This window comes from Myotis myotis, unplaced genomic scaffold (genome assembly GCF_014108235.1).
Source record: "Myotis myotis isolate mMyoMyo1 unplaced genomic scaffold, mMyoMyo1.p scaffold_m19_p_3, whole genome shotgun sequence".
NCBI lineage: Eukaryota > Metazoa > Chordata > Mammalia > Chiroptera > Vespertilionidae > Myotis > Myotis myotis.
In genome coordinates, this window is record NW_023416335.1 from 119,844,385 (window position 1) to 119,870,827 (window position 26,443).

Sequence of the window (26,443 nt, forward strand, 5' to 3'; positions counted from 1 at the left end):
AGTTGTTCACATGGAAAATAATACAAAAATTAATAATACAGGAATAAACTGTTGCACACACAACTGTAAACCTACTTTTTGCCCCTCCCTGTATGTGCAAGTATGCACAGGCATAATCAAGGAAATAATAAAAATTAAAAAGGAAAACTTGGGGATATTTTAACTTTTCTCTTTATGGTGTGTGTATGTGTGTGTGTGTGTGTGCATGTGTGTAGTTCCTAAATTTTCTACAACTGACATAAAAGCTGTTCACATATTGTAAAGTTTTTTAAAAAAATGAGATATGGTTGTATGTCAAAATATGGTTTTTATCTATATCAGACTAGATAGAAAGTAGTCTGGTAAGGCACATTTGAGTTTTCCTTATTCATTTATTTTTGGTCTTTAATTTTCTATTTTCTATTCATATTTTCAATTTCCTTTCTTTAACTTAATTTTGCAGCTATCAGTTCTATATTTTTATTCCACAAACTAAAGGATAATTAAATATGAAAATAAAATGATTTTATCTAAGTTAGGCAACCAAGGAAAGTATAGACAGATATGAAATATTAAAACAATCCCTTTCCTGCTGGCTTTCTTCCCTACCTTCTTGCATTGTGTGTGTGAACATGCGAGCTTGAATGCATATATAGTCCTAAACTCACAAATTACATAGATGCATACATAACTTTCTTGCTCACTAATACCCTTTCTCAGGGAAAGGACACAAAAAGCAGTATCAAAAAAACATGTTATTAAAAATGGGAGGGGGCGTTTCTTGAATATATATTCAGGAATAAGTATTCTGTGACATTAGAATCTGTGAAACATAGGCTTTCCTTCTCTTCACTTATAAATAGATCAATATGTAATTTGATTTAAGTCTGAGTTTACAAGAAAACCCATACATGTTAGTAAATCCATATTTTAAAGTGTTACCAGAAAGAAAATCACTTAATGGTTTAGTATAGATTTTTTAACTCTCTCAGACTGCCTTTGTACCTGAATTAATTAGAGTTAAATTCAAAGAGAACTTACATCTTTTATTATTCTTTAAGCAAGAAAAGAAATGAAAGAAATTCATAAATGAATTCTTTAAAATCAGATTTTCAATTTGTGAGTTCCAAAATATAGTAAACAATGAAATGATTAATAGATTTTACTCTCTACACACAGATATGAATAAATTTCAGTGTAAGAAGAGAGAAAAGCAAAGATGAAAAAGGAAACAGTTTAATTTCTACTGCTTTCTGCCACAAGAAGTTTTATAAAATGTGGTCCACCATCTTACTACTTAAAGCATGATCCATGATGAACTCACCTCATCAGCACCACCTAGGAGCTTGTTAAAAATACAGAATTCTCAGGCTCACGCCATATCTACTAAGTCAGAACCTGCATTTTAACAAGATCTCCAGGTGATATAAATGCACACTGAAGTTTAAGAAGCATTGGTCTATTATATAGGCTACTAGCAGCCCGGTGCACAAAAATTTGTGCACTCGGGGGGAGGGGAATTCCCTCAGCCCGGCCTGTGCCCTCTCGCAGTCTGGGACCCCTCGGGAGATAACGACCTACTGGCTTAGGCCTGCTCCTGGGTGGCACAGGGCAGGCCCAATCCCTAGGTGCAGCCCCTGGTCGGGCTCAGAGCAGGGCCTATTGGGGAGTTGGGGCGCCGCCCTCTGTCACACACAGATCAGGGCGGATCAGGAGGTTGTGATGCCACCTTCAGTCACGCTCAGGGTAGGACCAATTGGGGGGTTGGGGCACCGCCCCGTCACGCACAGAGCAGGGCCAATCAGTGGGTTGGGGCGCTGCCCCCGGTCACTCAAAGAGCAGGGCCCATCAGGGGGGTTGGGGCTCTGTACCCTGTCAGGCACAGAGCAGGGTGGATCAGGGGGTTGGGGAGCTCCGCCCTGTCACGCACAGAGCAGGGCCCATCAGGGGGTTGGGAGCTCCCCCCTGTCATTCACAGAGTAGGGCTGATAGGGGAGTTGGGGCACTGCCCCCTGTCACACACAGAGCAGGGTGGATCAGGGGGTTGGGGCGCCGCCACTGTCACACTCAGGGCAGGGCCGATGGGGAGGTTATGGCTCTACCCCTTCACACACAGAGCAGGGCCCGTGGGGGTTTGGGGGTGGGGTTGGGGCGCTGCACCCTGTCACACACAGAGCAGGGCCGATCAGGGGGTTGGGGCGCTGCACCCTGTCACACATAGAGCCGCAGGGTGATCAGGGGTTTGGGGAGCTCCCCCCTATCAGGCACAGAGCAGGGCTGATCAGGGGGTTGGTGCGCGCCTTCCCCTGTCACGAACAGAGCAGGGCGGATAGGGAGGTTGTGCCCCCCCCTCGCCCCCCCCCCGGCCACACACAGAGCCGCAGGGCAATCAGGGTGTTTGGGAGCAGCCCCCGTCACACTGATCCCGGTGGCGGGAGTCCTCGCGGCTCTGCTGATCCCAGTGCCGGGAGGCATATTACCCTTTTACTATATAGGATACAGGCCTGGTGCACAGGTGGGGGCCAGCTGGTTTGCCCTGAAGGGTGTCCTGGATCAGGGTGGGGGTTACCACTGGGGTGCCTGGCCAGCCTGGGTGAGGGGATGATGGCTGTTTGCAGCTGGTCACACACCCTTCAGGGTGGGGGTCCCCAATGGGGTGCCTGGCCAGTCTGGGTGAGGGGCTGACGGCTGTTTTCAGGCTGGCGGGTGACTGAAGCTCCCAACCGCTCCTTTTTTTCTTTCTTTTTTTTTTTTTATTCTGGGCCAGCTTTAGCTCTGAGGCTTGGCTCCAGCTCTTAGGCCTCCACTGCTGAAAGCAGGTATCTGGTTTGTTTGGGTTCTATAATCGAAACACTGTTTCAACTCCAGCTCTGAGATCCTGGCCGGCTGAAAGCAGGTTTCTGGAGTTTGTTTAGATTCTATATTTGTTACAATGTTTCAAACTGCAAGCTCAGAGGCCGGCAAGGCAGGCGGGGAACATTGGAGTCCTCGGTCACTGAAGCAAGCAAGCCTCATGTTCGCTTCAAGCTGCTTGGCTGCCGGCCACCATCTTGGCTGGCAGTTAATTTGCATATTGCCCTGATTAGCCAATGGGAAGGGTAGCGGATATACGGCTAATTACCATGTTTCTCTTTTATTAGATAGGATACCGGGCAAGCCCCGCTCCTATTTATTTATTATTGCTCACTCCGCCTGTTTCTTAAAATCCAAACTCAAATTTAGGTAAATCTGTTAGGTCTTAACTACTACTAACACTACTACCCCAAAACTCCTACATCGCTTTAACTAAATGTATCTAATGACATGTCAACTTGTCCCCCATATTAGAGTGATCCACGTTCATGTTTTCTTGTAACTACAAAAATGCCTTCCTACAGTTTAAGGTCCATGTTTGATATATTTTTGTAGCTCACAATTTCTAACATAGTTCCTCATGGTGTAAGATAGATGCTCATTAAATATTTGTTGAACAAATGCTTTAAAAGGAAACCAAGTATATCTCCTCTACTGACAAATCTGAGACAAATCTCCTCTCCTAAAATATGTCTCAGAAAGAAGATAGTTTAATAACTCCAAATCATGTAAACACTGAGAAATAAATGCCTTTCTTATCCCTCAAACACCTAACAAAATTAACTGGGGGGAAAATTAACCTTCTTTGTCTTCTTCAAAACTTATTCCAACTCTATCTAGAAACTATCTATATTTTTGTCAGAGATTATGCTTCTACTGATGCTTTGCTTTGTCAAAAAGATAAGTAACGCTTGTGAAATATGTTATCCTACTATAAAAATCTCCCACAAAAATAGAATGCTATTATAGTCAAGTTTAAAGAAATACATACTAAAAATAAAATTTGGCTCATGTATATCAAGGAGCAAAATGATATTGCTAAAGTACATATTATACATAAACATCTATATTATATTAAAATGTTACATACAGAGAGAGAATATATACATTGTGCACACACGCAGTCTCTCCCTTTCCTGCTACCATTCCAAGAATAACTCCATTCACATTCAGTTAATATAAAAATTAAAGTATAAAAATCTCATAATATTACCTAAGTATCTAACTGGGCTTAAAAATAAGAATTTCATATTATACCTGCCAACTAAACTAAAAATAAAATAATAATCGTTTTACATATTGTATCTAATTAAAATGTTTTTGAATTATTTTGAAGCTGTTATTAAGAAGAAAATTATTTTTATGAATTGCATTCCCTAACAGCCTACAGAAAATAAGCCATAATAAAAAAAAAACAGGTATCAATGTAAAAATGTAAAATCTGTAACAATGTAGGGATTTATATAAATATTTTTAACTTCTCAAAAAGTATTTTAAATTATCAATTCAACATATTTTAATTACAAGGGAATAGCATGATACTTAGTCCTATCTTACATTTAATTTCATCTATTCCTATGTCTGTTCTCACTATCACACTGACCTCCTCCAGGGCAAGAACCTTATTTTGTATATCTCTACAGATGTTAACAAGACCTGTCTCATAGCAGTTACTCAGTTTACTGCATTGAAGTGCTTTAAGAGAAAGCTCCTTTTTTATGTTAGTTCTTAGAATAACTCTATTACCATTAATTCAACAAATATTTTATGAAAGCATGTATGTGCTAGATACTATCTCTGGGAATATGGCAGTGAACAAAACAGACAGAAATCTCAGTGCTTATGAGATTACTGTCTATGGCAGCCGTGGGCAAACTATGGCCCACAGGCCGAATCCGGCCCGTTTGAAATGAATAAAACTAAAAAAAAAAAAGACCGTACCCTTTTATGTAATGATGTTTACTTTGAATTTATATGAGTTCACACAAACACTCCATCCATGCTTTTGTTCCGGCCCTCCGGTCCAGTTTAAGAACCCATTGTGGCCCTCGAGTCAAAAAGTTTGCCCACCCCTGGTACGGGGAATATAGAGAATAGAAGTAAAATATAAAATGTCAATAAGTAATATACCCAAAGGGAAAAAATAAAAGAGGAAAGGAGACAGGAGAGTGAGGATGGGAGGTAAGAATGCAGGTTTAAATAAAGTGTCCAGGAAAAGGCACACTATGAAGTTAACAGTTAAGCAAACAGTCGAAGAAAGTGAGGTAGCCACAGCTACACACTTATTGAGGGAAGTGTTCCACAGAGGAAATAGCAAGTGCAAAGCTCTTGATGAGAGTTAAGTGGATAGAGAAACAGCACACTATTAATGAGGTCAGACAGGTAATAAAGGGCCAGACAACAGTTAGCAAACTTTTTTTGTAAAGAACCAGATAATAAATATTTTTACACTTTGTGAATCATATATATATAACTTGTGTCACATATTCTGTTTTTTCAACCATTTTAAAATGTAAAAATCATTCTTAAATTTCAGGCTATATAAAAATAAGTTGCAAGTGGGCTATGGTTTGCTAATTCCTACTGTGGAGTTTTTTAGGTTGCTGAAGTCTTTTGCTTTAGGAAGTAATTCCTTGGTATCACAAAGTACAAGGAACAGTCCATAAACACGAATAAAAATAATTAACCTAATAAAAATTCAAATTATTAACTGAGGCAAATAAATATAATTGTCTACAATTTAAAAAGCAGTATATTACCTTTGCACCAGCAAGGACAGACCTGGAGAGCATTATGCTAAATGAAATAAGCCTGTCTGGGAAACACAAAAACCTTATGATCTAACTTATATGTATGATATAATGAACAAAATAAACTAACAAAATAGAAACAGGGGCATGAATACATGGAACAGACTGATAGCTGTCAGAGGGGAGGCAGTTTGGGAGAAAGATGGTGAAGGGATTAAGTAGAATATATATATTTTTTCACACATAGACACAGAAAACAGTGTGATGATAGCCACAGGGAAAGAGGGGTGGGAGGTAGGTAGAGGTGGACAAAAGGGGAGAAAATGGGGATGGAAAGAGACTTTCCTTGGGCTGATGAGTGCATGATGCAGTGTGCAGATGACATTTCGAGTTGTACACTTGAAACCTATATGTTTTTATAAACCGATGTCATCCCAATAAATTCAATTAAAAAAACAGTATGCATTTTAAACTCAGTTGTCAAATTTTTCTGAAAAGAATTGGCCTTCATTTATTCAAATATATACTGCCAACAAAGGGCCACATAGTTTAAGAGAACAGAATACAACCTCACTGCCCTCATAGAACTTATCAAAAGGGGGAAGCAGACAACACAAACTAACAAGCATCTCATTGCACAGTGACATGTACTATGCAATGGAGACTGTGGAGGTGACAGGGCAGTACTTAGCTACAGCAGTCAAAGACATTGCTGAGGAACTGCCATGAAGGATGTGAAAATAAGTCACGCAAAGATTGGGAGGCAGAGAACATTATGTACACAGGTTTTGAAAGAATTTGGTTTACTTAAAAAAAAAAAAAAAAAGGGCTTGATATGGTAAAGGGGCAGCAGCAGGTGGTGGGGTCACAGAGGTGGCAAAAAGGCAGATGATGCAGAGTCTTATTAACCACAGCCAAGGGAGAGCATAGCAAAGTTTAAGCAAGGAGTGACAGCATCTGCTTTAAGTTTTAAGAGTTCAGTCAAGCTGTGTGTGTGTGTGTGTATTAAATTAATTAATTTTAGAACTATCATTATATGGATTATAGTGAAAGTCATGAGACTTGAAGACATATTCTGAGAAAGTATATATATAAAAAGAATATGGCTGAGAATGGAACCCTTCAGAGACCTAGGAGAATATAGTGGAACCAGAAATGGCAATAGAGAAAGAATGACAAGTGAAAGAGGGGGGGAATAAGGAGAATCTTCTGTCAGAGATACAAAATGAAAACAATATTTCAAGGAAGGGAGTGAGTAGAACAGGAGCAAAGTAAAGGAAGATGGCAACCGAGTGATTTTTGGACCTGTCAATGTATTTTGTGTGTGAGTGTGTGTGTGTGTGTGTGTGTGTGTGTGTGTGTGTATTACTCATAACCCTGACAAACTCAGTTTCAGGGAAATAATGAAAATAGATTTTAAAAATAGAAGCCCGCTTTGATGAACTTGAAGAAAGGTGAGAAACTGCAGATAGCAATTACTGTTAATTCTTTTAACTAGATTTGCTGAGAAGAGAGAAATGGAGTGCCAGCTAGCAAGGGATATCATGTCAAGGAAGGACTTTTAAAAACTGAGGATGGAAATTTTAAGGCATACTCATGATAATGAACCAGGAAAGAGCAAAATTTTGAAAATAAAGGAAAAGGATCACTGAAGGAGAGGTATCCTTGGTATAAATGTGGACTTGGTTTTATCACAACAGTTGTTGCCTGTTTTCCAAATTGTGTAAAGATAAGAATCCAGCACTGTTGGTATATTCAAAATCAATTTATAAAGTATGAAAAAAAATGACCAAGGATATGACACAACACTATGACTATTATGCCATGGAATATGAATATGTGTGTGGCAAAGAAACAGAGAACCAAAGAAAATTCCTACTTTAAAATGCTGACTTGGCTTTTTGGACCTAAGACAGAATAAATACACTGCCAATTGTTTTCGGATTTTTTAAAGTGGGGGAGGATGCTGCTGCTCTATATTGTTCACTCTGGATTTCTCCCTGATTTATTCATAGTAACAGAGGCAAAAAAAGCATCAAGCAATTTATGGAAAGCATCCATTTCATTTATGAATTACCTTAATTTCTATCACTGTTTTAAAACAGAACATACAACCCTAGACTTCTGAGTGAAATTTTGGTACTAAGAAAAATAAACATATATATCCTTATTCCCCACCACTATTTTTTCTCCCTTTTAAATTTTCTTCTTCTTCCCCAATACTTCTACTTCATTTAATTATCTTCTTTCTTTCATATTTTTCTATTTATATGTCTGAGGCCTCACAGAATCAAGCAGGGATTCAGCTGGTCTTGGTGGAAGTCGGACCTGGCTGAGATAGCTGGCCCCATGACCTAGGAAAAGCATGTTCCAATATTAACAGAACAATGAAAGACATAATAAAGCTTTTTATTTCCTGCCATTTTGTTTTTCTTTTTCAGTCTGAAAAGTGCTTTTGTAGATATTAATACATTTACGTCCCCCCCAAGATATGTTAATGATGAATGCTCTTGAATACTACATTTTAATCAATCTTCACAACAGTGTATTAAACTGTATCTGTAGAGTACACCATCCATAGTTTTTCACCTGGTGACCTCACAGGACTCTAATAACTAACTTAACTTAGGTAACTATAACATGCACAATGTAGAGGTAACAGTTGAAGGCCACTGTGGGAATCAAGGCATTAATAAAAGTGATAATAATAATAACCAGATATATTAAGTAGATAATAGCCATAGCTTTTTTTTTCTGGTGCAAATAAATGCTAGTGATCAGAAAATGACATAAGTGATTTTCTTCATAAATTCTGGTTAAAATAAAATGAAAATCATTAAATCAGTTGGGCAGAAGACAATCACTAAGGCATTTTACTAAAATGTGAGGAAAGAACAAAAGTAAAAGTTTCTGATTTCATTAATAAAGAATGAGCCTAGAGGAAGAGAGGAAGGCAAAAATATCAAAAGTGTAAATTATAAATCTAAACATTTACAGGGCAATTTATTTTTATCACCAAAACATTTACATTCCACTTCCATGGAGTCCTTAACCAACAGAATTCTGATTTTATGTAAAACATGATTTAATTTATAAATATTCAGTATGCAAATTTAAGTTTAGTTTACATTCCCATTTTTTGTTTTTGTTAGATTCATACTGACTACATAGTAAAATCCAAATTCCATTAATAAGCTTGATATGGTAAAGGAACAGCAGCAGGGGGGGAGGGTGGTCACAGAGGTGGCAAAAAGGCAGATGATGCAGTGTTATTAACCACAGCTAAAGGCCCTTATAATCATCTATATTTCTATTAATACCTCACACAGTAAGTCTTGTGTTTTTTATTTTTGCCTTTTCAGATGTCTTAATGTCCTTACCCTTTCCTTTGCGCTGTCTCTGCACAGCATACATGTACTCATTCTTCTTTTCTTTTATTAAAAATTTTTAATGTTGACACTATTGCAGATGTCCTCATTCTGCCCCACTTTGCCCACCTCCACCCACCCCCCATTTCTCCAACCCTTGGCCTTTACCACACTATGGTCCATGTCCTGGGGGTGTAGATATATGTTCTTTAGCTAATCCCTTCACCTTCTTTATCCTGTCACTCCTACATCCCTCCCCTGTGGCATCCTTCAGTCTATTCCAAGTATGTATGCTTCTGGTTCCATTTTGTCAGTTTATTTTGTTAATTAGATTCCACATATTAGTGAGATAATATGGAATTTGTCTTTCTCTAACTGGCTTATTTCACTTAGAATAATACTCTCCAGGTTCATCCATGCAATGGCAAAGGGTAAGAGTTCCCTCTTTTTAATTTTCTTAAAATTTTAAAAATATATTTTTATTTATTTCAGAGAGGAAGGGAGAGGGAGAAAGAAACATCAATGATGAGAGAGAATCATAGATCTGCTACCTCCTGCATGCTTCCCTCATGGGGATTGAGCCCAAAACCTGGACATATGCCCCGACCGCCTGGTTCTTAGGTCAACGGCTCAACCACTGAGCCACACCGGCCGGACTCTTTTTCATAGCCACATAGTATGCCATTGTGTAAATGTACCACAGCTTTTTTATCCACTCATCTACTGATGGGCACTTGGGCTGTTTCCAGATCTTGGCTATCCTATCTAATAAAATAGTAATATGCAAATTGACCATCACTCCAACACACCAGATGGCCGCCCCCATGTGGTCAAAGATGGCAACCACAAGATAGCCGGCAGAGGAGGGAAGTTAGGGGTTACTAGGCCGGCAGAGGAGGGCAGTTTGGGGGCGACCAGACCTACCTGGGAGGGCAATTAGGGACGACCAGGCTGGCAGGGGAGGGCAGTTAGGGGTAACCAGGCCGGCAGGGGAGGGCAGTTAGGGGTAATCGGGCCAGCAGGGGAGCAGTTAGGCATCAATTAGGCTGGCAGGGGAGTTGTTAGGGGGCAATCAGGCAGGCAGGCAGGCAAGCGGTTGGGAGCCAGCAGTCCTGGATTGTGAGAGGGATGTCCCAGATTGAAGAGGGTGCAGGCTGGGCTGAGGGACACACCCCCCCTCCCCCATGCACAAATTTCATGCACCGGGCCTCTAGTTGTAAATAATGCTGCTATGAACATAGGGGTGCACATATACTTTGTGATTCATGTTTTGGGATTCATAGGATATATTCTCAGAAATGGAATTGCTGACTCAAAAGAAAGTTCTATTTTTAATTTTTTGAGGAAACTCCACACTATATTCCACAGTGGCTGCTCCAGACTGCATTCCTATCAGCAGTGTACTAGAGTTCCTTTTCTCCATATCCTCACCAGCACTTGTCGTTTGATTTACTGATGGTAGCCATTCTGACAGGTGTGAAATGATACATCATTTAATTTACAACAAACCAATCTCTCTCTCTCCCCCTTCCTCCTTTCCTCTCTCTCTCTCTCACAAATCAACTTTTAAAGAGCCAAATGGAATGACAAGTGGAAGCAAAAAATGCAATTAACAACAGATCATTCTCCTAGATTATAAACTCTTGCCCTTAAGTCAAACTTCTTATAAACAGATCCCCTAGGGTCAGAAATGCTCTGGGGCCTATAAAGTTCTGAACACTTTGACTAAAAAATAAGAAAATAAGTTTTCAAAATAAGAATTTGTGAAATGACATCTTATGAAAACTACTATAACAACACAAATATATTTGAGTAAGGCATAAATTACTTAACTTTTATTACATAACAATATAGGGACTCTGGTCTTAATGCAGTTATCAGTATTAGGAAGTATCCCACAGATTCTAAACATCTGTTTTGAAGGCAAATCTGCAGAAGTCACTGCTAAATAAATCACAGGTAATAACAATATTGAGTTCAATTCGTTTAGATTTAAGAGATAAAGAGTAAAAAAGATGACATTTATAGGCCTCACTTCTTAAATATCTTGCTTTTACATGTGCTGCTTTATAGTAAAAAGTAAAGATGAATTCTGAATCAAATCTTTTCATCTAAACATGAAATTATTTCTTTGTATTCATTTTCTGGGCTAATGTCATAAACAAGAACTAAAAGGATATATATGTTTTAGGATAGAGATGTGAGACTTCAGTCATCGTCACTTTAAATAAAATCTCTATGCTCTGTACTAAATGAAAAGTGGGACACAGAAGGGCAGAGGACGACAAGGGAGGAAAAGAGGAAACAAATAAATTTATCCAAAATGAAAATGCTTAGTGGAGACACTAAAACACAAATGCTATAGTTAAGTATAAGAAATAACAAAAAAACAGGTGATTAAAACAAACACTGAAGGGTTTACTATCTATCCAAGGTCATATAATGAAGTCTCAGGAACATCCAATCCAATCTGAAACCACAATTACACTCTCTTGCTGACCTACTCAATTGGATTTGGCAAAACTATAATTGAAGTGGCGAGATGCATATATATATATATATATATATATAACATTTTAACCTGGAATGAAGAGAAGCTTCTTTACATATTACAGCCAAGACTATCTTTGCCACTGGAAAAATACAACATGTTTTATTTTGTGTGCCTTGGAAAATAAACTTATATGGAAATAAGTATTAGTTTAATGGCATTTACTGTTAGAGTTAAAACTACTAAATGGCACTGGCCAGGTAGCTAAGTTGGTTGCAGCATCATCAGTTCACCAAAAAGGTTGTGGGTTCCATTCTGGGTCAGGGCACATACCCAGATTGCAGATTTGATTCCTGGTCAGAGCACAAAAGGGAGACAACCAATCAATGTCTCTTTGTCTCTCTCCCTTCCTTTCTCTAAAATCAATAAAAACATCCTTGGGTGAGGATTAAAAAAAACCTACTAAAGTGATCCAGCTTATCTATAACTAGAGGCCTGTTGCACGAAAAGATTTGTGCAATAGACCTTCCCTTCCCCTGGCTGCTGGCACCGGTTTTCCTCCAGCACCCGGGACCCAGGCCTTCGCTCCAGCTGGAGCCACCTTCAGTCTTCGCTGCTCCAGCCGAGCCGCCTTCAGTCTTCGCTCCGCTGCTTTGCGCCTACATATACAAATTAACCACCATCTTTGTTGGTGGTTAATTTGCATATCTCGCTGATTAGCCTATGGGAGGTGTAGCGAAGGTACGGTCAATTACCATGTTTCTCTACTATAAGATAGGATAATGAAAGGGTAATATGCTAATTAGACCAGATAGCCGAACAACCTTCCAGTCGTCCTTCCGGATGAAGCCACCGTAGCGGAGCCCAAGGCAGGGGCGGTTAGGGGCGATCAGGCAGGCAGGCAGGCAACCAGTTAGGGGCTATCAAGCAGGCAGGTGAGCAGTTAGGGGTGATGAAGCAGGCAAGCAGAGTGGTTAGGGGCGATGAGAAAGGCAAGCGAGTGGTTAGGGGCATCAGGCAAGCAGGCAGAATGGTTAGGGGCAATCAGGCAGGGAGGCAAGTGGTTAGGAGCGATGAGGCAGGTGAGTGGTTAGGAGCCAGCGGTCCTGGATTGCAAGAGGGATGACCAACTGCTGGCTTAGGCCTAATCCCTGCCGGGCCTAAGCCAGCAGTCGGATGTCACCTGAGGGGTCCCAGATTGCGAGAGGGTGCAGGCCAGGCTGAGGTACACTATCCCCCACCCCTCTGCACAAATTTCATGCACCGGGCCTCTCTATCTATAAAAGGCTAAGTGATCGGCCGGTAGGTATGACACACATTGACCATCAGGGGGCAGACACTTAACGCAGGAGCTGCTGAGCAACAGCAACTCTTCAGAGTGCCCTCTCACACTCCAGGATCCCTTGGGGGATGTCGGACTGCCCATTTCGGCCCGATCCCTGCAGGCCAAGGGGCCCCAACTGCCGGAGGAACTCCGCTCACTCCATAGACACCCTTTGAGCTCCTGCACTGCTCCTTTAGTAATATTATCATTAACATAACTTGAAACTCAGAGAAGTATGTATACATTAATGATTTCCATGGATAAATTCTTCTTGAGCCTTTCCATAAGAATTTTAGAAGTTTTCTTTGGAGACACATAGATCAAAACTTGCCATGCCACATTAGACAGATGAATGTAATTTATATTTTTAGTGCATTTCACCAAAATGCAACAGAATATACATCTTTTCAAGTGCACATGGGACCAGCATTATCTATAATAGCCAAGATATGGAAACAGCCTAAGTGCCCATCAAGAGATACTTGAATATAAAAATAAAGCTGGGGTACATATATTCAATGGAATATTACTCAGCATTAAAAAAAGGATGAAATCTTACCATTTGCAACAACATAGATGAGCCTAGAGGGTATTATGCTAAGTAAAATAAGTCAGACGGAGAAAGACAAATACCATATGATTTCACTTATATGTGGAATCTAAATAACAAAATAAATAAAACAAAAAGAAAACTGATGATTATCAGATGGGAGGGGGGTTAAGGGACTGGGCAAAAAAGTCGAAGGGATTAAGAAATACAAATTGGTAGTTACAGAATAGTCACAGGAATATAAAATAGAGCTCAGGGGAAAATAGTCAATAATATTGTAATAACTATATGTAGTGCCAGGTGGGGTAATCACTTCATAAATAATATAAATGTCTAACCACTATACTATACACCTAAAACTAATATAAAATAATACTGAATGGCAACTGTAATTGAAAAAAAAAACAAACCTGTCATGGAAAAAACAAAATATGGGAAAAAGCAATAAAACTTCCCAATAAAAATATGAGTCCACTGGAAGCTTACGTTAGAGATGAAGGTTCTCCAAAATCAAAGCAAATGCCTTCATTTTATTTTTCTACTAAAGCTGAATTTTTTTCACATTTTTAATTACATAATTCCAAATAATTTCAGACTGTAGTACATAGAGAAAATGTTTAGAGAAGAATATGGAAAAACCACTTTTGAAATACAGTATTTGTGCTTGCTATTTTAATTGCAAACACTAAGATTTTTTTCTGCAATGTATATCGTTTATTTGAAATAGGAGTTCCATGAAAATTAAAAACAAAAAAAAGAACTGAGTCATTAGTGGTAACAAGGTAGGTGACCAATAATATAGATGAAAGGAATATTTCTCAAGGACATGAGAAACACCAAAAATTAAGAAACATATAAAAGAAGAAAAGCAAAACAGACTAAAAAATGCCAATTAGATAGTAAAAGATGTAGCAGAAAACATGCCACAAACTACAAAAGAACAGTTTCTATAAGGAAGGAAGATAGTCAATAATATCTAACACCCCAAAACATCAGTGTGACCAAGACAAACAAGGTCAATGAATTTGGCACCTAGTACACTTCACTGAAGCAATTTTGGTTCAGGAGGGAGAGAAGAATCCAAATTACACTAGTTTGGAAAATATATGGAAGTATGAAAGTGGAGGCAGCAAGAATAAATGATGGTTTCATAACTGTGCAAATAAATAGAAAAAAGTAAAAGGTAAAAGTAAGATAATGTAGTAAACTGAAGCCAAGGAAAAGACATTGGGAAGGATTATTTACATTTCTTTTTAAGAATTGGGGGAAAATAGGATATGTTTTATGTTGGAGAGAGTCAGGGGAAAGAAAGAGAATAGATATAAAGAAATAAGGAGAAGAAGGATCTGATTTATGGAGCAAGTTTTTTTAAACTAGGAAGAGGGAAGGGGTAAAGAAAATGGGAAGATGTAGCCTTGGCAAAGAGCTGGAACATTCTTTCCACTGAAACAAAAGGAAAGTAAAGATGAGTGAAGATAGAAATGTTGCCGAAACCGGTTTGGCTCAGTGGATAGAGCGTCGGCCTGCGGACTGAAAGGTCCCGGGTTCGATTCCGGTCAAGGGCATGTACCTTGGTTGCGGGCACATCCCCAGTAGGAGATGTGCAGGAGGCAGCTGATTGGTGTTTCTCTCTCATCGATATTTCTGACTCTCTATCTCTCTCCCTTTCTTTCTGTAAAAAATCAATAAAATATATTTAAAAAAAAAAAAAAAGATAGAAATGTTAAGGTTGCTGATACCCTCCAGCTCTACTTATCGGTAAAGCAGGAGAGGACATGGCTACGAGAGAAAGAAAAAAGACAGTATAGATCTGACTGAAGAACCACCTTCATGAATTAGATTAGTATAATTAATTACGAAAGAGAGTCTTATTTTGTTTTGTTTTTAAATGTACTTATACCCCACAAATTGCTTATTTTTAAAAGATTCAAAGATAAGGGACTTTTTCAGAAATATTATTAAAGTTTGCAATTTAAATACTGAGACAAAATGTCAGGGAGTAGAAATGGGAAAGAGAATCTTCTTAAAAAGCCTCAACTTCATCTTTCTACCTATGACAGAAATTTTAGCATCTAAAAAGATAAGTGGAGTCTTAAAATATCAATATAGAAGAAATATGTGTTCTTTTCTTATTTCCTACACATACACAATTTTGCATTGAAATTCTACTTTGCACTTTCTATTGACACTAGTTTGGATTAATATAATCAGTATAGTATTTTAAAGAACCTGAAATGCTTGACATCATGCTATGATACCCTGGATCAAATAGGATTCCATGAAAAAAACAAAAAGGAGTAATTATAATAGATACATTTATTGATTGCTTACCTTGTGCCAGACACTGTTCTAAGTGCTCTTTGTATGAACTCTATCACTGTTTACAACAATCCTTTAGATAACTATCCCAATTTTACAGATGAGAAATCTACCTAAGAAAATTCAAGCAATCTGGGGTTTCATAGGTCAGATTCTAACTCTTAGGCTACAGTGCACATAACATAAAGAGTTCTGAAATTGAAATGAGAAGATCTGGCATCAAATTCAAGTATCACCACTTACTATTGGTTGACCTTAGAGAAATCACCTTCCCTATTTACAATTCCTCATTAAAATAATCTGTCCGGGGTAAACCCATAAGCTATTTGTAAATCAGACAGGTGTTTTTCTAAATAGTAAATATATATGATGTTATTATTAAAGACGAGCCACTACATAAAATGCATATGGTATTAGCAATATCATTTTCCAAACCCTATCAGAAATTCTCACATTTTCATTTATATTATCATATGCAAAATGAGAAACTTTTAAAATGCAGGTTTCCAATTATTTTCTGCTTCTCTTACTAATTTACTTACTCATGAAGATGTAAAGCTTCTACGTGGTACCTCTGACACATGTAAATAGCAGTAGAGGTAGTTGTTTTTGTTATCAATAGTTCAACCATCAGCAGAATCACCAAACAAACTCAAAATTTAAAGATTTGTGTGTAGGTTTGTGTATGTGAAATAATTCAAATGTTCTTCACACTGTGGCAACTTTCCCTCCATAATTCATGCTGCACTTCACCCTGCTAATATAATATGATTAGCCTGAATGTCTCTGATGAAATTTTATTTAAATTAAAACAATATATTTTTCCTCCTCACTCCCCTGGTGGCTCCTTTCACATTCATTTTTTTTCCAGTAAAATTGTGTTTGGTCGGATTGTTGCTTTCTGATTATCCTTACTGTCTTTTGAAGCAAAGAACTTGGAGTCCACTCTTCTGGTAAACCAAAAACTCCTGACATTTTATGCACTTGTAACTAGATTTCTAGACATTGCTTTCCTGGAATAAGTTCTATCATTTCAGCTCAAAATAATGTTTGCATACAATGCTCTATCAAAAGTCTTTGTTTTAATACAATCATACTGACCTTGAGGTGAGACTGAAGGAAACAGCAAATCCAGGAAGAAAATGTGAAAGAGAAAGTTAGAAAGAATTAATAAAAACAATACTCAAAAATAATATTATTCATAGACATAGACAAACAAAGGACAAGATTAAAGAAGGGCAAGGAGTCATAGATTCTGCACAGGCACTAAAAATTAGTAATTTCAGATTTCCAACTCTCAACAAATGTATTTTTACATTAGATTACATCACTGTACCTTAATGTAAGTTTCTACAGAAAAAAATTTTATCTAAAATATGCCACTTACTGGGATATGGGAAAAAACTGTTAAACCCTAAGAAAAAGAAGAGAAGATTAATGCTCCTCCTTTCCATTTAAGTAGTTAAGTGATTTCACAACTTTGGGCAGCTTAGTTGTACACACACCCACCTTATAAGTGACTACTCCTTTACCCATCCCACTCTATTTCTTGGATCCAAGTTACCCATAAACAAACGCAGAAAAACACTGACAACTTTGGATATTTTGTAGAATACAGGACTCTAATTTATTTGGAAGAATTAAATATAATTTTCTCAAATGTGAAAACTAAAATTTTCCCGCCAAATGCATTATTTTTCAATTCAAATCTACCTCAACTGGTGCAACCTAAAAGCAATAGGAAGAAAAATATAAGGCTCTATAAACATCAATTCATTTCCAATGCTGCTCAGCAGTAAAAGAACAAAGTAGCCATGCTTAATATTCCTACACAGCATGAAACCTGTGATTCAATATTACTTTTTATAGTAGCAGACAGTTTACCTTTTTAAAAATTAATCACTGTCACTGAAATTACTATTATCCTACAGATACTTAGATTTTTAATGGCCAGTGTCATCAACATTATCTTCAAAATCTAAATTTTACCTTAAACATATTTCTTGAATGCAAGCACCATTTCAATTTGTATTTTTAAATTTTTCTAATGTTTCAGTACTTAAAATGAGTTTTTAAAAGTTGTGAGAATAATGAAATAATATATTTATCCCCATTATATAAGATAAAAAGATGAAAAACAAAGAAAAATTTTAAATTCCTCACAATCACAGTGAGTAAGTGGTAGATCTAGGATAAGAATGTAGGTATGCCAGCATACTATCTAGGGATACTTTAAATGTTTTGTGATGCTTACAGATGTCTATCTATAAAAATCCAAGACTCTTTGGCACATAAAAAACAGTGTACAATACAATATTCAAAGTAAAAAAGAGGGTAAATGATTGTTCCCAATTATCTTTTTACTGGTTATGATGCACTAAGATAGAATAATTTCAGATCAACAATGACACTAACTGAAATCTATAGATGCAAGGCTTTATCTAAGACATGGGTAAATACAATTTATTTATTTATTTATTTAATTTTATTTATTTATTTATTTATTTATTTATTTATTTATTTATTTATTTATTTTACAGAGAGGAAGGGAGAGGGATAGAGAGTTAGAAACATCGATGAGAGAGAAACATCGATCAGCTGCCTCCTGCACACTCCTCGCTGGGGATGTGCCCGCAACCAAGGTACATGCCCTTAAACGGAATCGAACCTGGGACCCTTCAGTCCGCAGGCTGACGCTCTATCCACTGAGCCAAACTGGTTAGGGCTAGGTAAATACATTTTTAAAAAATAAGCTTATTCCTGTCAACAGTGAACAACTTTAAGAATCTTTTTACCTATTTTACTATTCATGAGTCATATTTCACTTTGGCATCAAACTATAGCTTTAGGGAAATTAATTTAGGAGAAAAAATATGCACATAAAATAACAATATATAATTCTAGTGTTTATACTTTCAAGTAAAAATTTAAGTACTATTAAATGCCTATCAAGACTGTAGCAACAAATTACAAGTTGTACCCACAAGAAACATATACATAGAATTGACTATGTAAAGCTGTGCAATTTATTCTTCTTTTAAATGAAATCAGTGAAATTCAGGAAAGAAGAAGAAACAAGCAGTTCCCCCAGAAAGCAAGCTAAAGCAAGCAGGATCAGGTAAGGAACCAGTCATGTTCAGTTGTAATACTCTTAGCATCTTTCTTTTCTTTTCTTTTTTTTCTTTTAAACACAGCTCATTTTCCCTCAACCAGGGATACACAACCATTACAGCAGCACCAGTCATTTCTCTTCAACTACATTGAGGTTATATTCTCTGACATTATACTTCATGAGTCAAATCTAAACCATAAATTTTAAAATAAAAACATTATTCTCTAAGGAACCATTTTCCGCATGAATTGCATACTAGTCTATGCCAAACCTATACACAGAATAATATTAATTACTATATGGAATATATTTTAAGACATTAAACTGAGTATCAATTCAAGATTTCCTTATGGAGATATACTTACAAATATGAAGACTAAATACATAGGTTTACATTTCAGGTTACACTGTGCCATAGATGCCCAAATATATCGTGATATCAATATAAAATAATCACAAACATAAAGCCCATTTTCCCAATGAAAAGATCAAAAAAATGTTTTAGATCTTTTAAAAAAAATAAACTTCCAGGATGTAAAATATTTGCATATCTAATCATAACAATAAATATATTTCTTTGGTTACACACATTTTAAAGGGAATACATGAGAAAATAATGTTAATATGGAAATACTTTCTTTTTTAAAATATATACGCCCCACGCTGGGGATCGAGCCTGAAAGCCAGGCATGTGTCCTGACAGGGAATTGAACTGTGACCTCCAGATCCATAGGTCAACACTCAACCATTGAGCCACATTGGCCGGGCTGGAAATACTTTCTTCCCCTCTCACATTCAGTGAAAGAATTTTATCCACTCTCTTTGCATGCACCTTTAATATCAATTTACCAAGAACAGAAGATGTATCATTACTTTATGCACCAAGAAAGAAAAAAAACTACACCAAGCCAATTATGCCATGCCATTATTTATACATGTATCCCAGTTCCAGAAATGTTAAACTGTAAAACTCAGAGTTAAAACTGGCATTTCATTGTGACAAAACAGGAAAATGATTATCTTTGTTTTATTTACCCTGCAGATTGAAAAGTAATCCCACTGAATTATATTAAATTGTAAGAACATTATAGCATGCCCTAGCTGGTTTGGCTTAGTGGATAGAGCATTGGCCTTCAGACTGAAGGGTCCCAGGTTCGATTCTGGTCAAGGGCACATACCTTGGTTGCAGGGTCCTCCCCGGCCCAATCTCTGGTTGGGGCTCGTACAGGAGGCAACCAATCGATGTGTTTTTCTCACATCAATGTTTCTCTCTGTCTTTCCCTCTCTAAAAATCAATGGAAAAATATCCTCAAGTGAGGATTAAAAAAAAAGAAAGAAAGAACATTATAGCTTATGAATTTACTTAAACTTTTACAGAAGGAAAAGTACGTGTACAATTGTAAACATATTACAAGCAGAGAGAAGAAATGAATATAAAAATAATAACATTTTCAGTATAATCCTATCTAATAAAAGAGTAATATGCAAAGTGAACATCACTCCAACACACAAAATGGCCATCCCCATGTGGACACAAGATGGCCAGCAGGGAAGGGCAGTTGTGGGCTATCAGGCCAGCAGGGGAGGGCAGTTAGGAGGGACCAGGCCTGAAAGAAAGGGCAGTTGGGGGCAATCAGGCCTGCAGAGGAGGGCAGTTAGGGGTGACCGGGCCGGCAGAGGAGGGCAGTTGGGGGAAACCAGGCCTGCAGGGGAGGACAGTTAGGGGCGACCAGGCCTGCAGGGGAGGGCAGTTGGGGGGAACCAGGCCTGCAGGGAGGACAGTTAGGGGTGACCAGGCCTGCAGAGTAGGGCAGTTAGGGGCAATCGGGCCGGCAGGAGAGGGCAGTTAGGGGCGACCAGTCTGGCAAGGGAGGGAAGTTAGGGGTGACCAGGCAGGCAGGGGAGGGCAGTTGGGGGTGACAAGCCGGCAGGGGAGGGCAGTTAGGGGTGACAAGGCCAGCAGGGGAGGGCAGTTAGGGGCAATCGGGCTGGCAGAGGAGTGGTTAGGGGGTGATCAGGCTGGCAGAGAGAAGCGGTTAGGGGCAATCAGGCAGGCAGACAGACATGTGAGCAGTTGGGAGCCAGCAGTTCTGGATTGTGAGATCAGGCCTAAACAGGCAATCAGACATCCCTAGAGGGGTTCCAGATTGGAGAGGGTGCAGGCTGGGCTGAGGGACACACACCCCCCTCCGTGAACGAATTTCATGCACCAGGCCTTTAGTAAGTGTATAAAGGACTATTAAATCTCCATCTGTTAGATGAAAGGTCTGAATATGGCGGGCAATGGGAAGGAAAAGGGAAGAAATGCGAGATGATTAGATGGTGAAATAAAGTAGTTCTGTCTCTATGTTGTATCATATATGTTTATTGAACCCTCAATAATGTGTAGTCACAGGACAGAATGTGATAGATACTACAGGAAAAGCACAAATAAAGAAAAAAAAAATTACTACCTAAGTGAGATCAGTTAAATTTTCTCCTCAAAAAGGTTAACAGTTAGGGTGGAGTGGGCAAGCGGTGGATAAGGACACATATGTAATACCTTAATCAATAAAGAAAAGAAAAGAAAATTTTTTAAAAGATAACAGTTAAAAGGAGGTTCTCTCAAATAAAAAAGGGGAAAGAAAAATTTAGTCAAAGAGAAAAGAATAAGAATAAACAAATTAGAAAATAGCATTCATCTTCTAAGTTTGAGGTCCATTTTTTAAGAAAACAGAGAGTTAATTCTACTATCAAACCAAATTGTGGAAATATCATCCTGCAAACTACTTCAAGTTTGCCAACACATTTTAGAATATTTATAAAAAAAATAAAAATAACTTCATTTTCACTACATAAAATTTCAGACCAGTAATCTTTAGTAAAAGGCAAAAGATTTATGCGATCTGAAGAGAAACCAGAGTATCCAGTAATCTTTAAAAAAATAAATTAAAAAATGAAGAAGCCATATACTTGAGCCATGAGGTCCAAGCCTAGCAACTATCTTCCCTAATTTCTGCAACTACCACCAGAAAAGTTCTTTCTCTTACACATACTTGCATGCAAATAATACCCTGAATTAAATCTCACTCCTGGCATGATAAGAAAAAAGCCCCATTCTTTGTGTTTAACACAGTTCATTAGATCTTGACCTACAAAAGTACAGATTCCTGTCACTTACGAAAATAAGGTTAAAAGTTACTGCTTTAAGCAGTTAAGACCATTTATTCAGGGGCTAACTACAAGGGGCCTAAATCCTAAACAAACTAGGGACATTCTTGCTTTAAAAAACACTCAACTAAGTAGCTCTAAATCTTATGAATACATCATAAACCACTTATAAGTCACTTGTTTATAAATCAGAATATAGTTCCCTTGGAAACAATATTGTAAGTACAGGTTAGGTTTTCTTGCTAGTCCACAAAAATGTATGTTTAATCATGATGTAAAAGCCTAGAACAAACAGTTTTAGGTGAGGTCTGGAAAAGATGGTTAGCGAAGAAAATAACATTAACCATCACAAAACAGAAAAATTAAGTTCCCTTCATTATGCTTATATGACTAGACCAAGAATGTGTGTATTTATCCTATATAATAAAAACATAATATGCAAATTGACCGAATGCAGGAACGACCGGTCAATATGATGCACAATGACCACCAGGGGGCAGACGCTCAATGCAGGAGCTGCCCCCAGTGGTCAGTGCACTCCCACACGGGAAGCACTACTCAGCCAGAAGCCGGGCTCACGGCCGGCCGGCGAGCCCAGCGGCAGCAGTGGTGGGAGCACTGCAGGCAGGCGGTAAGGTGCAAGGGATCCGGGATTACCAGAGAGATGTCTGACTGCCGGCTTAGGCCCGATCCCCCGGCAGACATCCCCCAAGGGGTCCCAGACTGTGAAAGGGTGCAGAACAGGCTGAGGGACCCCCACTCCCATCCCCAGAGCACAAATCTTATGCACTGGGCCTCTAGTATACTATGTGAATGAATAACAAAATTGATCTTGGTTCTCTTGTCTTCCTCAGAATAGTCACAGCAGCAATACAATATCCTAGGCTTTTCCTTTCCATTTTGTATCTCTATCTACACTAGAGTTCAAGGAACTGAAATTAGCAGTCTAGGATCCAAAATTATCTACTAGCCTTCCAATCAAACTCTCAAGCTATTATCATTTAATATTGGTCTCAAAAACTAAAAGACCAGACTTAAGAGTCTAAAGTTGAACAAGAAACCCCTTCTCCATGATAATCCTGTATCTTCGGGCACATATTAATTGGGTACTGTTAAGTATTACTCTCCAGGAGAGCTCAATCAGACTTTGAATTGAAACCTTGTCACTGAAATTTCTAGTCCTGGACGAGCTGTAGAAGAATGCCTCTGCAAGCATCATTTACAAAGGAAATGACAATAGCTGCTCTTTGTGGGAGTCTTAGAATTCTGGAGCCAGAAGTATCTCTTTACTGAGTCCAGACTAATAAAGAGTCTAAGAGTCAGACATGTGGAAAAACTGGCACCTGGCCAGCAAAGCAACCCACGTGCCAGTCTGAAAGTGTCTGTGCTACAAGAGGGCATTCCAGCACGTGCGGGGAAAAAAAGCCTCATCAACATTCTCAAGGGAACAGCCTCTGCATCATCTGTCTTTTCCCTCCCCTTCTAGGAAGTGGGCTCATTAATTAAAACTGAACAAAGGGAGAAATGGTAGAAGAGAACAGACTCTGCAATTCTTAACCACAACTCTATTACCACCTACCTACATATTTAATATAGAACCAGTCATTTAAACTCTGGCCTCACCTCCTTATCCTTATGTTTAAAATCCATATAAGAATCCTTTCCAAAAACAAACAAAAAAGTCATGATGCAAGAAGGGGTAGCTTAAATGCACAACTATAAATACTATTAAAGAAATTACACTAAAAAGTGGGGGCACCTTTCTTAGGAAGATAAGATCTACCTGATACATAACAAATGAAACATGAAGCTAGTGTCCCTAGTTTGTTCCTACAGGAAAACTCCACCTAAAATATGTGTCAATTTGCTCTTTAATGTTTCTACTAAAGGACAGAAAAAGAATTGTTCATTGAATCCAAATGCAGTAAGAATAATGTCCACATTTCAAGGTTAAATATGGCCACCTCTGTCACAATATAAATTTATTTTTAAAAATTCAAAATATATTCCCTTTTAAATTATTTGCCTAACTAGGAGCAAAAATCTGCTCTATAATGCCCCTTTCAAAAAGTGACAGAATGAGATCTTTTTCAGGCATTTGGGTTGGAATAAAATGGGGAAGACAAGACTAAAACAAGGAAAAGTAGGATGGAAATGTGGGGATATCTGAAAATAATGGCATAGCAGAATAATTTATGATGGCTTTAACTGGTACCCTCAAATTACTGCCTATTTTAAAAGAACCAAAATAGGCATAGCAAGAGTATCATTCCTGATTTGAAAATTAAGTCAAACAGTGAGGAAGTTATTTTTTTATTCATAAGGTATTAGGTAGACAAAGAGCCCTGACCAAGGTCAGGGCCCTACTGCCTCTGCTGTAACACATTCAGTTCTTATCAGAAGAGGGGGGGGGGGGGGAGAGAGAGAGAGAGAGAGAGAGAGAGAGAGAGAGAGAGAGAGAGAGAGAGAGAGAGAGGGAGTTTGTAAATAGCTGTTAATGGTTTGAATGCAAATAACAGAAAATACTGTTTCAAAATGTTTAAACTATAAGAAAATGTACTACCTCACATAACAAAAAGTCTAGTTTCAGGAACAGCCCATTGGGGTTCTGGCTCTGCTTCTTTGGTTTCCCTCTCACCCTCTGCCTGCTGGCTTCATCTTAGGTTGATCGAAGGGTAGCGCCAGCAGTTCTAGTCATCACATCCAGTCATGATAATGTTGAAACAAAGGCCACCTTTCTTCTTGAAAGTCTTCTTTATTAAAACATCATTCCCCAGAAGCCTTTCTGTAGTTTTCCCAAGTCACTTTAACGGATTATGTGCTCAATGGGAAAGAGAATGCTATTACACTGACTGATTAAATGAACCAGGATCCACTCCTGGAGCTGTGAGTGAAGGAAACTATAAAACTTGGGGTTGTGTTCATTTATTCCCAACTCCAAACAACAACAAAAAAAGGAAAGCAGAAAGCTAAAAGTTAAGGCAAAATGAGGGGCTAAAGTATAACGTATTAAGTGAATTTAAAAGGTGTTTCTTAGCTGTGAGGTCGCTGGGGCTAGGGATGGGAAGAAATTTGCTGCAAAGGGATATGAGAGAACTGTTGAGGGTGAAGGAAATGTAGCAGTGGTGGTTGCACAGATTTATGTTTGTCAAATCTCAAAAAAAATAAGTTACACACAAAAGTTATTGTGTGTTAACTTATACCTCAATAAAGTAAGTTTCTTTAAGGAATTCTGAAGACTTCTAAAGAAAAGAACCCCTCTTTGAAGTGTCTACTCAAATATCACCATATCAGAGGTCTCTCCTGCCCACCTCATAAATATAGCAACCACTCAAATCCTCACACTCCATATCCTTACTCTGCATTGTATTTCCCATGATATTCACCACCCATTGACAATTACATCTTTAGTTTTTATTGTCTATTCACTCTCAACTAGATTATAAACTCCATAAAGGCAAAGATTTTTATCTGTTTTGTTCCGTGTTGTGTCCACAGAGCCCAGAACAGTCACCAGCAAATAAGAGCCTCTGTAAGAAATTATTTATTTAATGAAAAAAGAAAGGGCATACTTTATGACTGAAAAGAGAGTGGGTTATGGAGAGAAAAACTAAACTCACAAATTAGGTATTTTCAAGAGCTTGATAACTAAAAATCATATCAATACTGGTGTTTTTAGAGATGCATATTTAAAGGAAAGATAGCCAAGCAAAAGGAATGAGGAATAAAAAGAACTTCAAGGCTTTCAAAGATTAAAGGATATACAAGAAAGTATGTCCTTTCTTCTCACTGCTAATCCCTCTGCCAAATTTTTAATCACCCCAATATAAAACCTACTAGTATATTCATTAAAATCCTAGTTTTTATATTCCCACAGTTTGGGGAACACAGTAAATCCCTATTTTCTAGCAATTAGTTAGGTTATAAAATAAACAATTCTATTCTTTAGATCAATGAAAAATCCTAACTTCGATAAACCAAAGGCAATCTTTGATACCTACATTATATGAAAATGAGAAGATGATTGCCATTCTCTACATGTAAAAGTTTTTGAATGATAAATTGAATCTAACCTAAGTAACCCTCATATTAGAATGAAGGGAGGGTTTCTGCTGCAAATACCAAACTCTGTGGTTTCATTAATTTCTCTGTATTATAGAGCAAAACCCAATATATGGCATGGGGAACAATTCTTCCAGTATACTGCCATAGCATGAGTACTTAGCTAAAAGGAATAGCATGAGTGACAACGTAGACAAGGAACAATTCTTTCAGGAGTCTGAAAAGATGTTAATATCAGAATTCTATCAGAATGTTAGTACATTACTAAATATGTTAAACATTATGCCAAAGAAAAGCCCATTCATTATGAATCTTTTTTTTAAAAAGCCTCTCATATGCTCGCTTTAGAAATTTTCAATTACATTCAGGGTTCCTGAAGCTAATCCGAATTGATCTAGTTATATGAGAACATGTCAAGTTCTAGTTTTTTGTTTTTATTGTTGTTGTTTTCCTTAAATTGATCTGTAAAGACTATTCAGAACCAC

General features: G+C 37.9%; 1 protein-coding gene and 1 pseudogene across 16 annotated transcripts in view; both read right to left on the reverse strand.

Moving 5' to 3' along the window:
• ERC1 (ELKS/RAB6-interacting/CAST family member 1) overlaps positions 1 to 26,443 on the reverse strand; it is a 520,764-nt gene that overhangs the window by 299,191 nt on the left and 195,130 nt on the right. For 13 of the 16 annotated variants that reach the window (XM_036301306.1, XM_036301299.1, XM_036301295.1 and 10 more), the window contains one exon: positions 16,736 to 16,747. The exons of the other annotated variants lie outside the window; for them this stretch is intronic. In XM_036301306.1, the coding sequence (XP_036157199.1) occupies positions 16,736 to 16,747 (12 nt within the window). The remainder of the gene's footprint in view (positions 1 to 16,735; positions 16,748 to 26,443) is intronic. 16 annotated transcript variants of the gene reach the window in all.
• LOC118652183 lies at positions 21,542 to 21,651 on the reverse strand (annotated as a pseudogene).